The 14,966-nt window shown below is 36.0% G+C and overlaps 1 protein-coding gene across 7 annotated transcripts in view; it reads left to right on the forward strand.

Moving 5' to 3' along the window:
• Positions 1 to 14,966, forward strand: part of Krit1 (KRIT1, ankyrin repeat containing) — a 41,360-nt gene that overhangs the window by 11,183 nt on the left and 15,211 nt on the right. For all 7 annotated transcript variants that reach the window (NR_033173.1, XM_030254912.1, NM_001170552.1 and 4 more), the window contains 4 exons: positions 4,189 to 4,345; positions 4,972 to 5,079; positions 7,749 to 7,905; positions 9,296 to 9,447. Coding sequence is in view for 6 of the 7 variants with exons in the window: in XM_030254912.1 (XP_030110772.1) it covers positions 4,189 to 4,345; positions 4,972 to 5,079; positions 7,749 to 7,905; positions 9,296 to 9,447 (574 nt within the window). In the remaining variant the exon portion in view is untranslated. The remainder of the gene's footprint in view (positions 1 to 4,188; positions 4,346 to 4,971; positions 5,080 to 7,748; positions 7,906 to 9,295; positions 9,448 to 14,966) is intronic.

Consider the following 14,966-nt stretch of genomic DNA (forward strand, 5'->3'; position numbering starts at 1 on the left):
TGCTAAAGATTCTTTGAATCACTACCTTCTATTTTATCAAATGTAAGGGTGGGGACAGAATTGGGATTAGTTCTTTCTATTCATTGCGCGGTACCTCTAGGCACTCTTACTCTTTTCATAGAATTATAATAATGCTACATAGCTGAACTGAGTTCTTATTCACAGCAGTAACAAACTGTTATAGATTATTGTCTCAAAAAGGCATAGTCATTCCATTTTTTTAATGAGAAGATTGCTTTTAATGTATTGTTTTAAGTGATCTTGACTTTTGCCAACGATACTACATTATTAACTACTAATTATGTCTATATAGTATCTTAGTGTCACACTGAGCAAGGAACCTCACCTCACAAAGTGTCAGTTTTATTTATCTATAAGTAAATTGTAGCAATTAGGATTGAGAAATAGCTTATTAGAAGCCACAAGTCCTGGGTTCAACCTTCACCCTGCAAAGAGTAACAAATTGTAAGTAAGTAGACCGACCATTCTAACGGTCTTCCCAATTCAGAGTTTTCATTTCTCGGATTCTAATAGTTGTACGAAGTCGTGTAATGGTTATATTTAATATATATGCTTTTCCTGTTTCTCTATAATTTTTTTCTCTTTCATCTGTAAATGTGCTCTTGATAGAAGTACAGTTCAGTGGCAGAACACTTAATCAGTGTACTTGAGATCTGAGGCTTTATCCCCAGGAGCAGGGGGAAACCAAGAAGCTTAAATGTGTCCTTGTGCTTCTCATTCTGAGGAATTTTTATATTTATATTTAGAACAAGCTACCCTAAATTGTCGTTAGCTGATCTAGTAGATTTCCCTCACATAACTAATAATTACCCTAGTAGAAACATTACCTAGAGCCAAAAAGGTGTAGAATACACTTTAACCCTCAAAATGCGCTGCAGAATTAGAAATGATAACATCAATGAGCTTTAATTTAGGAATCCCAGATTTATATATTTGACTTGCATTCTATTTCATTCTATTTTATTTTCTTCTCTAGGAAAAGAAAAGTAAAACTTTGAACTACCTATTACATAAAAACAAAAGTATAGTGTGACATTTACTGTGTTTTGGAATATACCAAGGTTTCAGAAGCAGGGGTTAGTTCCTTATGATCTTTATTAAATATGTCATGTTCTAATAGCCTGCTTGCATATTTACAAGATAGAGTTTTAAATATCTTTCCTAAGATTAAAATAGAAAATGCAAATAAAGTAATTGAGAGCCCATAGTAAGTACTGAATAAGTGATGGCTTGGATTAATAAATATAACTGGAGTGGAGTGGGACATAATGCTCAGTGGTACGGCTTATGCTTAATATGTCAAGAAGCAGGAGGGCAAGAGAGAAGAAAAATAATTGTTCAAATGCAAAAATTGATGTCTACATTTAGAATTTGTTAATTTTTAGTATTCTTAGTTACAATTTCTCATTAGTAGAATACAGAGAGAAAAAAAATTCTCCTTGGATAAAATTTTCTCAGTTGAAACTAGTGATCATTATTGGATTTTGTGAATCTGAAGGAAGAATAGTGTGGTCCTGATTGAGTGGTGGTGGTGCACACTCATAACACTAGCAGTTGGGAGGCAGAAGCAGTAGTGTCAATACAAGGTTAAGCCTAGCCTTGTCTATAGACCAGCCCGAGCCATAGAGTGATATCCTGTCTCAAAAGAAAAAAATAACAACCCAGTAAAAACGTTACTGTAAGTCACTCCTTAGTGGCAGGAATATGTAGGGACATAGGCTGTTTCAGGCTGTTTAGTCCTGTCCTTTTTTTTTTTTTTTAAAGTCAGATTGGCCTTGAACTTTTTATCCTCCTTTTCTTTGCCTCCTAATTGCTGGGATTACAGGCAGACACCACCATTCCTGGTCCTGTCTTTATAATGTTAAACTATATGTTTACCCCTTTCAATCTCATCCTTCAATTTTTGCTTAGATCAGTAGTTCTTAATTTTTTGTTTTGAAGACAACCTCTTTCTTTGAACATTATAAGATCCCAAAGAGCCTTTGTTTATATGGAATTAATTTAGTGATACTTATCACATTACAATTCAAAGTGAAAATTTGTTTATCAATACCAAAAACATACTATGTATAAAATAATAGTTTATGAAAAATGCCATATTTTCTAAAATAAGTCTTATTAACAATTTAATAAAAATACTGTTTTACAGTATTACAAGTCTCTATTCTCCCTAGCTAGTAGATGTAATCTCATTTCTGTTCTCCTTCCAGTTTCTTCCTTCAGTCTATTTCAGACCATGTTATAAACTTCCAAAATCTCTATCCTCCTCCTCTGTTCTCAGGCCAAATTGGATTTGAAAGGGCTTGCCTTATCATTACTATTATTGAATATTACATTGTTGTTGTTGTTAGCCTTTGTTCTTTAGTCTATGGAATTCAGAAAACCAGGTTCTCACTGGCTCATGGTCATGAAATTATGGGTAAATTACACAACTGATTGAAACATCACTTTTCTAATCCTTTTGATACAATTAGCTCCCCCTACCTCATAATTTGTTGTGACAACTATATAAAATAATTGAATAAGAAAAGTTTAAAAGTAATTCAGAACTCAGGTTTGATTTAGTTACTTTTGTAACTGAACTGTTCTATTTCACATTCTCTACTGTCTTTTCCTGTAAGAGTGTTTTTCTAAATGGAATTTAGTATTTGTAGGATGAATATTATTCTCTAACTTTTGTCAAAGATTATATATTCTTCCAGGCTTAGCAATAGTTATGCTCAGTTACATATTTTACATTTTACATATTTTCAGATAAACATTCTAGACTTTGACTTCTTCCTCAGTACTGTTATGTATTAGATGCTAATAAACAGTTTAATCCCTTCTTTTTGGAGCATAGAGCACTTTAAAAAATATAGTAACACCATTCTGGGGGACTCCCAAGGTGAACAGGAATACATAAAGGAAGATGAAACGGAGCAAAATGAGATAAGCCTCTTTAAAAACAAAAAATAAAATGCTAATTTTTATTTATTAATGTACTAGGAAGGCGCAGGTATCTTTCTTCAGAGTAATAATGGATTTGACCTGAACAGAATGGGTAAGAAGAAAAGACCTTACCCACACTGTGAAGTGACATGACTAAGAAAGGGTAGGATACAAGGGGCCAGTTCAGAATAGGGAAAAACCACAGGGTGTGTGAAGGGAAAGAAAGCAGATGTTGAAGTCCAATCAAATCATTTTAAGTATGCTCTTCCCCCCAAACCAAATTTCTCTTTCCCTCTTCCCTACAACCCCTATTTCCACACAGCAAATTCCTTTCAGTCTTTGCTTCAGGTCAGCCGTGAGTGCAGCTTTGCTGTTAAGTATTCCTGCCATGTGCTTTGTATGCTCCTGAGTCCTTGTATTGTGTGCCCCTTTTCCCAAGCCTAAAATCATTTTACTTTTTTCAGTTCTGTTCTATTTAAAATTCAATTCAAATTGTGTTTTTTTTTTTTTTAATTGTCTTGGACTAGAGATGCATCATCTCTCTTTTCCAGTAGTTTTTAAAGAGCGTACTGTTCTGGTCTTTAAAATTTTGAAGTGTCAGAGAGATGTTTCAGGAGGTTAAGAGCACTGGCTGCTCCCAGATAACCCGGGTTCTATTCACAGGGCCCAGTTCCAAGGGCACTGCACACAGTGATGCATAGATGTATGCAGGCAAAACACCCATTCACATAAAATAAAATGATCTTTAAAAAATACTAAAGCATCCTAATCTTATTGATTGTTATCTTAAGCTGTTTATTTATATCTTACAACATTATATAACATACTCAGTGTAAGCTTTATGTTTTTTAATGAGTTAATTTCTGAGTTTTATGCTGTTATTTGGTTTGGTTATTTATCTGGTACTGGGAACTGAACCCTGGGTTCTTGATGCATTATTTACCAGTGAGTTACACCTTCTGACCAAATTATGAACTCAAAATTGTTTCTCCTAATGTCTCCCTTTTGTTCTTCTTATGCCATCTTTTTTTCTCATGTTTTAAGATTTATATTTCTCTTAGTTGATCAAAATTGAATTGAGCCATAAAAACACATAAACCCTCCTAAGCTCCAGACACTTAGGCCAGTCCTTTGTTCTCTAGACTCCCTTTAGATACCTTGTAAAACTTGAATGTTTTTTACCATATCAGGTGGGGCTTGTTTTTTTTAGGCAAATTTTATTATTTATTTTTATAGGTATGGAAAAGTTGAGGCCACTCGCATATTATTAGAGAAAGGAAAGTGCAATCCAAACCTTTTAAATGGGCAGCTCAGCTCACCGCTTCACTTTGCTGCTGGAGGCGGCCATGCTGAAATAGTGCAGATCCTCCTGACTCACCCAGACATTGACAGGGTACGTTAGTTTCTTGTTTTTATATTTTAATACTTAGCGACTAATAAGTAGTGATAAAAAAATGTTTAATTGCATATTTAACAGGTCAACTAAAACAAACTTTATAGAGTTTATGTATTAACTGTGCCTCTTCTCATAAGTTTTTAATTGTTGTTATTGATAAAGTACACTTTACACTTCACAAAAAATGCAGTGTTTTAACCACTTAGATGCACAGTTCAGAGCATCTACTACATGTATTGTTTATAAAGTCATTACATATATCCATCTCCAGAATATACATGAAATTCACTCTACATTGCATTTCCCCCAACATGTCCTGAAAGAAAACCTTTTACCCATTTTCTAAAATTTTCTACTGACAAGTATTTGGTAAAAAAAAAAAAAAAAAAGAAACCATGGAAACCTTTCTTAAATCTATAATGGAACTTTCAAGAAACATAACCCTATTAATTAGTGCGCTAAGTTTTTTAGCTTTTCCAATTTTTGTTATAGTATTTTCTAAGTATGGGTAATATTTACTCAATCTTTGACCAGAGTATTTCTATGCAGTTTTAATTGAAAAACATGCTTTCAGAACATGTGTATTTGCAATGTCTTTTTGTTCATCCCTTCTTCCATTCTAGCACATAACAGATCAACAAGGAAGATCCCCATTAAATGTTTGTGAAGAAAACAAACAAAATAACTGGGAAGAAGCTGCAAAATTGTTGAAAGACGCCATTAACAAGCCAGTAAGTATTACCCGAATAGTTATAGCCAAATATCTTATCGAAATTGATAGTTTACAAAAGACCCTAGGTTTATTCCCTTTACTAAAAAGATTAATTCATAGTATAATCTCATATGGCAGATGTAATTAAGAAACATCATTAGACTTTTTTTGGCATTGTACAAACACCATGGAGTATATTTGGACAACATCCATTGTATAACCTGCTATATAAACCTAGGCTATATGGCATATAGTGTGATATGTGTGATGCCCTTAGATGTTTGCTTCTGTCATTGACCAAAATACTAAGTTATGAGTGATTGTACTTAATTGTGTTTATTATAAATAGTTCTGCTCATTGATCCATATTCTCCCCAAACATTTATATTTATAAGCAGCAGCATTATACGCCATACATTAATAATTTTCAGCAAGTCGATGTATAAGAAACTCATTTTCCAAATGTAAATGAGGAAAATACCTAATTAAAAAAAAAAACTTTTGGGATAGCATTGGAAATGTAAATGAGGAAAATATCTAATAAAAAATATATTAAAAAAAAAGAAAAAGAAACTCATTTTCCTTCTCACAAAAGTGAAATAGATGATTTCCTAGGTTTGTGAAAGAGGTAGGCAGGGAGGGGTGTGTGTGTGTGTGTGTGTGTGTGTGTGTGTGTGCGTGCGCACATGTGGAGGAGTCTTTATCACTTGTCCCTTTATTTTTTGAGAAAGGGTCTCACTGAACCTAAAGCCCACCATTTTGTCTAGCTTCCAGGATCTTCCTCTCTTTCCTCTGTCTAGCCAACTCAGGGATTAGACACAAGTAGCCATTCCCAGCTTTTATGTGGGTGCGGAGAGGTTAAGCTCAGGTCATCTCACATTCACAGTACTGATAATGCTGCTGCTGTTTAAGACTTTATGAACTTGAGGAAGGAAACTAGCTCAAAATCCAGCATTTCATGACTTGTACTTTCAAAGTCTTCCATTATAAATTTCTCTTAGTGTAAGTTATTGCTGGTACACATTTTTTGTGGCCCACTACTCATGAAGTTCTTTGATTTAATTCCAAGTTTATATTTCCTGAGGCATTTACTTTATATATTAAATATTCTATAAATGATACACTTAGAAGAATTTTCTAATATTATTTATTTAATATATATGAGTACATTGTAGCTGTCTTCAGACACTCCAGAAGAGGGCGTCAGATCCTATCTATTACAGATGGCTGTGAGCCACCATGTGGTCGCTGGGAATTGAACTCAGGACCTCTGGAAGAGCAGTCAGTGCTCTTAACCTCTGAGCTATCTCTCCAGCCCCACTTAGACGAATTTAATAGCCAATATGTATATTTTTTAATTTGACCATGGAACATTTAGAAGAAACTTTAGAAAGTGCAAACAATATAAATAATCATTTTAAAATATTGTCAGCATGTTCTTGTTTGAGCAAGTTTTTGATAGTTCCTATGTTAGAAATCTAAACTGTAGTACAGCCAAATTAAGCTTATACCCAACTAGCTTACAAATAGATGAGACTCAGACTATGGTTATTTTATTTGGCTTTGATAACTATGGGGAGTGGGGGAAAAATAACCCCTAATCTACTCTTCTAACTGCTAGCCTGGCTACCTCCTCAGTGGTGTACTCCAGATACTGGCTATTTCTCCTGGCCAAGTTCTCATGGCCCATCTCCCCTCGTGGCAGCTTCCTCCTCTCCTCTTGTTCTTCTCCTTCTCTTGAACTCCCTTCTTCCTCCTCTCTCTTTTCCACCCCTTCAACAAGGTAACCCCCTTCAGTTATTGGCTGTAGCCAGTTTTGTTTTGTTTTTTAACCATAGTTTTAAATTAAGGAACAAGGTTTGCACAACAAAACTCTATAAACATGAGAATTCACTTGTAGGCCTAGACCTTCAGGTAGAGAATTTAACATTACATTACAATACACAGCAACAGACCAAACCTCAACACTATACGCTGGAGGGTATGAAGTTGGGCAGAAATTATCTTGTTCCTCTATGGTATGTAATTTTTTTTATTAGATGTTTTCTTTATTTACATTGCAAATTTTATCCCCTTTCCTCATTTCCCCTCCAACCCCCACCCCATCTCATCCTGCCCTTCACTTGCTCACTAAACCACCCACTCCTGCTTCCCTGTCCTGGCATTCCCCTACACTGGGGCATCGAGCCTTCACAAGACCAAGGGACTCTCCTCTCATTGATGTCCCACAAGGTCATCCTCTGCTACATATGAGGCTGGAGACATGGGTCCCTCCATGTATACCCTTTGGTTGGTGGTTTAGTACCCGGGAGCTCTGGGGGTGTTCCTCCTATTGGGCTGCAAATCCCTTAAGCTTCTTGTGTCCTTTCTCTAACTCCTCCATTGGGGACACTGTGCTCAGTCCAATGGGTGACTGTGAGCATCCATTTCTGTATTTATGTAATTATTTTGAATGTGTATGTGAATGTGTCTGCATGTGCTTGTGAGTATCTACAGGGACCATAAGATGGCATTGGATTCCCTGAACCTGGAATTGCAAGTGATTGTGAACCTCTCAAAATAGGTGTAGGGAATTAAACTCCAATTCTCTACAAGAACAGCAAGTGTTCTTGACTACTCAACTGTCTGTTCAGGCTCAGGATATAGAATTTTTAGATGGCTTACATGGCTTTTCATATTTTTTCCTAGTATGAAAAAGTTCGAATCTATAGAATGGATGGATCATACCGTTCTGTTGAACTAAAGCATGGCAATAATACCACAGCACAGCAGATAATGGAGGGAATGCGGCTCTCTCAGGAAACTCAGCGATATTTCACTATTTGGATCTGTTCAGAAAATCTTAGTAAGAAAACTTGAGAGGGGGAAGTAGTTTACTATTTAAATCTCATTGCTCCTTTTTGGATGTGTATTAAGAAACTTGTGGATAGCAGTAATTATTATTGACTTTTAGCTATATTTCATATTATTAGTGTTCAAACTGAAATGCTTCATTCAAAGCATGCTGAAATTAGTAAACACCAGAGGTTTTCTCTCTGACAATACAGTTAGTTTGAATGCTATTAAATGTAAAATTCATACATCTTGCCTTTATTTTCAGTGTTTCTCTCAAAGTGAGATATTTATGTTAGTTTTCTGTTGAACTTCTTATTTAAAATCAACTTAATATCAATGTATATTTATCCTTCCAAGTTTACTGTAAGTACTTGCAAAATATAATTAATTGTATGGTAATTATCTTTGAATATATGTTTAGCACCAAATAATCGTAATTATTTATAATTAAGTAAGCCACAATGGAATCAAGGATTTAGTGTACATTAATGCATTTGATTTGTGTTAAGAATTATCTGCAAAATTTTCTACAATTTTTTTCTAGTCCTATTTATGAAACCAGGTCTTTGCAAATACTACCAGATTCTATACTATTGATCACATCCTAAGCCCAAGAAATATTCTTTACTTTTTAAAAATTATTTTATTATTGTATGTGTATTTTCCCTGCATATATGTCTGTGCACCATGGGCATGCCTGGTTCCTGCAGAGGTTGGAGAGGTGTTGGATCCCTTGGACTAGAGTTGTAGATGGTTTTGAGCCACCATGTGTATGCTTAAAATTAAACCTAAGTTCTTTGGAAGAACATCCAATGCTCTTAACCACAGAACCATCTCTCCAGCCCATAGTCTACTTTTGTTTTATTTTTTTGAGACAGGATTTCACATGACTCAGGCTGGCCTCATACTTGCTATTTGGCTGAGGATAAACTTGAACTTGTGGTGGTGTTCTTAATATTCACCTCCAAGTACTGGGATTATAGTCTTGTGCCCTCATACGTAGCTCCCAAGAAATGCTCGTATAATTATGTCATTAAAAACAGGGACGTACCGGGCGTGGTGGTACACACCTTTAATCCTAGCACTCGGGAGGCAGGCAGATTTCTGAGTTCGAGGCCAGCCTGGTGTACAGAGTGAGTTCCAGGACAGCCAGGGCTATACAGAAAAACCTTGTCTCAAAAAACCAAAACCAAAACCAAAAAAAAAACAAAAACAAAAAACAAACAAAAAAACAGGGACGTATCCACAATTTGGGTAGTAATAATTGTTGAACTTTGATTTAAATTTAGATCTATAAACTGTTTGATACTTAGATGCATATAGTTTAATGTAAGGTTTCTATGCATTGATATAGTGGATTTATTTTACAGTATTATTCATAAAGAACAGCTCTTTTTCAGGTCTTCAGTTCAAGCCTTATCATAAACCCTTGCAACAAGTTCATGACTGGCCAGAAATACTTGCTGAATTGACTAATTTGGATCCACAAAGAGAAACACCACAGCTTTTCCTAAGAAGAGATGTGGGACTTCCTTTAGAAGTTGAGAAAAAGGTTTGCTTAGAAACATTATTTAGTTATTTGAATCCACAGGATCTGTAGGATCTACTAGGAATTGTGCTGTTCCTCCTGTACAAGGGATATTTTTTTTCCTTTTTCTGTTAAATCTTTATATTCTGTTGTAAGAGGGAATTTCAGTTGGTCTACATACAAAATTCTGGTTGGCAGTTTTTTCTCTTTTACTTTTATTACCTTAACAAATATATTTTTTTTCCTTTTGAAAACAGAAATGAGAGTAAGGAGGCCATAATAAAGAAAATTAGCAATCAGAGAGATGGTTTATACAGAAATTAACTTTTTTTAGAATAGAAATCAGCTTTGTGAATTTCAAAGAATGTATAGGAAAGGACAGGATAAAAAACAAAAGCCTACAAAATTTGAGTAAAGAATAGAGTTTTTACAAAAGGGGTGCAATAAGGTGTCCTAAGCAGTAAGAAAACAACCATTCTTAAGAACAGAATTTAAACTTGATCTTTTCCTAGCAAGTATGTTTGGATTGAAGTATTACAGATTTAGAGGAAATGAGATACCATAAAAATAAATAAAACAAAGAAGAAACCTAAGTGAGAGATTATAGCAAACAAGGTACGATAGCCTAATAATATTTATAAATAATTGAAAAACTAACAAAACACTTGCTAGGTCACATAATATTGTTAAAAAATTAAGTTAATACTATCCATAACTATTTCTACAAAAGAATATTAGCAAAACCTCTTATGCTGGGCTCTGGGGTGTTTTGTTTGATGAGTTCTGAGGACTGACCTTACAGCTAATCATGCACTCTGCTGCTGTGCAGCACCCAGCTCAGACCAAGTGAGCAGTGGGGAGGGCATAGCCCAACACTGAAAGTATAACTAATGCCATTAGATTATTTACTTATGAAGGATTAAAATGGCAAGTTGTATGTTGTATACATTACAATTTTTTAAATGTAATAAATGTGTTGAATTTTAAAAATCTGTAAGTAATCTAAGCATACTTAGTCTGTCTTTGTGACTCATGAAATATTTTGAAAGTTGTCTGGGAGAGGAAAGGAACAATAAAGATCATTGATATTAAATTTCATGGTTAGAAAAGTAGATTCATAAAGGAAAGCAAGTCTTTATCAATGTCATATGATAAAGTATCTCTGTCCTTTAATTCATATAATTAAGAATTCATATCTATACTCTGAAAAATAGGAGAATTGCATTTATTGCTTGGCATCATTATTTTAAGATGAAAACAACCTGATTTCATTAGAAAATAGCCATTGATTAAAACTAACTTAACATACTAAAAAAAAAAAAAATCAGTGTGACTGTCTACTCAAATTCTTCAAATCTACCAAGGCAGTCTTTAGTATAAAAATAACATTTGTTCAGCCTTTCCTCAACATCTTATTTAAGAAATTAAAAAAGCAAAAGTAGATTTAAAAAGCAATATAATTAACACTTTGTATTATTTGTTGGATCCACTTATTGCTAATGTACATTTACTACTTTTTTTCATCTCATTTTTATGTGGTATTTTGCCTTTATGTGTGCCTTGCACAACTTGTAGGCCTTTTGACTGCACAGGTCAGAAGAGGGCACAAAAATTAGGACATACCACAAAGGCTTTTTTGTTTTGTTTTGTTTTGTTTTGTTTTGTTTTCTAAAACTTTATATAACCTTCTTTTTTTTATTGATTTTATTTTTTATTTTTGTAACATATATAAGAAATAAATGTAATAAACCAAATACATGGACAAAAAAATACAAGAATCATTTGATATCTCAGTGGAAAGAAAAAAAGAAAACCGTCTTTGGTGAGATTCAACATGCATTTTTTTTTTCTACATGATTTTTATTTATTAGATATTTTCTTCATTTACATTTCAAATGCTATCCCAAAAGTCCCCTATACCCTCCCCCTGCCCTGCTTCCCAACCCACATACTCCTGCCTCCTGGCCCTGGCATTCCCCTGTACTGGGGCATATAATCTTCGAAAGCCCAAGGGCCTCATCTCCCAGTGATGGCCGACTAGGTAATCTGCTACATATGCAGATAGAGACACAAGCTCCGGGGTACTGGTTAGTTCATATTGTTGTTCCACCTATAGGGCTGCAGATCCCTTCAGCTCCTTGGGTGCTTTCTCTAGCTTCTCCATTGGGGGCCCTGTGTTCCATCCAATAGATCACTCAACATGCATTCTTAATAAAAGCCCTAGAACAAGTAGGACTGTAGGAAACATATTCCAACATAATAAAGGTTGTGTATGACAAACTCATGGCCAATATCATCCTAAATGAATAAAACCATTAATAAGCCCCATTAAAATCAGGAATGGGAGAGGACTGCCCACTGTCCATACTGCTTATCCATAATGTGATTGAAGCATTAGCTGGAGCAATAAGGCAAGAGAAGGGATACAAATGGGAAAATATTAAGTCCAATTATTTTCAATTGAAGATTATATTATAGCCAACGTTCCCAAAACTTGACTAGAAAAATTGTAGAATAGAAAAAATAATAGATAATAGAAATAATAGAAGATAATAGGAAAAAATTGTAGAAATAATTTCAGCAAAGTGTTATGATACATAATTGACTTATTAAATTTACCAGTCTTATACTGAGTATGAGTAGCAAGCATGCTGAGAGAGAGAGATCATGGACATGTTCCTCTTCCCAGTTTCTCAAATAAAATATCTAGAATATATATTACAAAAGAGGTAAAAAAAAAAAACCCTCTTCAATGAAATCTTTAAATATATGAAGAAAGATATTAAGAAACATACTTAGAATTTGAAGACCTCCCAAGCATATAGCGTGGTAGAATTAACATTGTGAAAAAAGACCTTCCTACTAAAACTGTTTATTGATTCAATGAAATTACAATCAACATCCTCATCTCATTATTCATATAAATAGAAAGAAAATCCTCAAATTGATATGGAACAACAAAAGACCCAGAATAGCCAATTAGTCTTAGATAAGTGTTTGTTTCTATGCATTCTGCTCATTTTAAGTGCTAAGTGCATCTGTCTTATGACCCCAACTTTTATACAGCTGTTTCTATTGAGTCGATTTTGTTCGCTATTAGAATGGCTACTCCTGCTTATCTCTTGGGACCATTTGCTTGGAAAATTGTTTTCCAGCCTTTTACTCTGAGGTAGTGTCTGCCTTTGTCACTGAGGTGTGTTTCCTGTATGCAGCAAAATGCTGGGTCCTGTTTACATAGCCAGTCTGTTAGTCTATGTCTTTTTTGGGGAATTGAGTCCACTGATGTTAAGAGATATTAAGGAAAAGTGATTGCTACTTCCTGTTATTTTTGTTGTTAGAGGTGGAATCATGTTTGTGTGGCTATCTTCTTTTGTTGAAGATATTTACTGGCCCTTTAAGTTGGGAATCTTTGCTCTCTTCTATACCTATAATCCTTAGGTTTGGTCTTCTCATTGTTTCCTGGATTTCCAGGATGTTTTCAGTTAGGACCTTTTTGCATTTTCCATTTTCTTTGAGTGTTGTGTCAATGTTTCGATGGTATCTTCTGCACCTGAGATTCTCTCTTCTATCTCTTGTATTCTGTTGGCGATGCCTGCATCTATGACTCCTGACCTCTTTTCTAGGTTTTCTATCTCCAGGGTTGCCTCCCTTTGTGATTTCTTTGTTGTTTCTAGTTCCATTTTTAGATCTTAGATGGTTTTGTTCATTTCCTTCTCCTGTTTGATTGTTTTTTCTTGCAATTCTTTAAGGGATTTTTGTGTTTCCTCTTTAAGGGCTTCTACCTGTTTACCGGTGTTCTCCTGTATTTCTTTTTTTTTTTTTCTTTTTCTTATAAAAAACAACATTTAATTGGGGCTGGCTTACAGGTTCAGAGGTTCAGTCCATTATCATCAATGTGGGAGCATGGCAGTATCCAGGCAGGCATGGCGCAGGAGGAGCTGAGAGTTCTATGTCTTCATCCAAAGGCTGCTAGTGGAAGACTGACTTCCAGGCAACTAGGGTGAGGATCTTATGCCCACACCCACAGTGACACACCCATTCCAACCAGGTCACACCTATTCCAACAAGGCCACACCTTCAGATGGTGCCACTCCCTGGTCTGAGGATATACAAACCATCACATTCCACTCCCTGGTCCCCATAGACTTGTTCAAAAACATGAGTCTGTGGGGTCATACTTAAACATAGCATAATGCAAAATGCATTTAGTCCAACTTTCAAAGTCCTCATAGTTGATAGCAGGTGCAACAATGTTAAAAGTCCAAAGTTCAAGGTCTCTTCTGAGATTCATTCAACTTAACTGTAATCCCCAAAGCAAGGGAGGAAACCAGCTGGGCAAACTCCAAACTCTGCATCTCCATGGCTGATGTCAAAGCGGTCTTCAGATCTCCACTCCTTTTTCATCTTTGTTGACTGCCTCAAACTGCTTTCTCCTGGGCTGGTTCCACTCCCTGTTAGCAGCTTTCCTCAGCATGTATCCCATGGCTCTGGCATCTTTAACATCTTTGAGTCTACAAGGCAATTTCAATGTTACAGCTTCTTGTTTCAGTGTCTGGGATTCCACTTGATCTTTTGGGCTCCTCCTAAGGGCTGGCATCACTTCTCCATCTCTGTCCTCTGTAGCACTCTAAGCTCAGGTTGATCCACTCCACTATGGCTACTGTTCTTGGTGATCACCCTATGGTACTGACATCTCCAATACACTGGGGTGTTCCACTCCAACTAGGCTTCACCAATAGCCTCTCATAGGCTCTCTTCATGGTGCCAAGCCTCAAATCCTTTGCATGACCCTTTCAGTCCTGGGCCATCAACTATAGCTGAGGCCTTCCCTGGCCTCTCACAGTGCTAAGCCTCACCTTCTCTCCATGATCCCTTCATTCCTTCACAAGAAGTACCACCTGAGTGACTCTTACACATTACCAAGTCCAGCCGCAGCATGAGGTACAACCTTGGGTATCTCTGGAACACGGCTTCTTTGTGCTCTCAGAAAACAATTTCCAGTAGATTTCACCTCAGTGATGCTAGTCTCTTCTTAATCACTGCTAATTTCTTAGCTCCAGCTAACCAGCATCAGTTTTCCCAGTAGTTCCTTCCGTTCTTAACTCTAGAGCCAGAGCCACATGGCTGAAGCTGCTGAGTTCTGCTGCTTACAGGAACTAGTTCCTCTCCTGTATTTCTTTAAGGGAGTTATTTATGTCCGTCTTAAAGTCCTGTATCGTCATCGTGAGAAGTGATTTTTAGATCGGAATCTTTTCTGATGTGATGGCGTATCCAGGACTTGCTATGGTGGGAGAATTGGGTTCTGATGATGCCAAGTAACCTTGGTTTCTGTTGCTTATGTTCTTACGCTTGCCTCCCGCCATCTGGTTCTCGCTAGTGTTACCTGTCCTTGTTATATCTGACTGGAGCCTGTCCTTCCTGTGATCTCTGTTTCAGAACTCAGAGTCCAGCTGTCTCTGGGATCCTGAGATCCTGGGATCCTGGGATCCTCTGGGACCCTGAGATTCTGGTGTGACCAAGCCCCTGGGATCCTGGGATCCTGG

Source organism: Mus musculus, chromosome 5 (genome assembly GCF_000001635.26).
Source record: "Mus musculus strain C57BL/6J chromosome 5, GRCm38.p6 C57BL/6J".
NCBI lineage: Eukaryota > Metazoa > Chordata > Mammalia > Rodentia > Muridae > Mus > Mus musculus.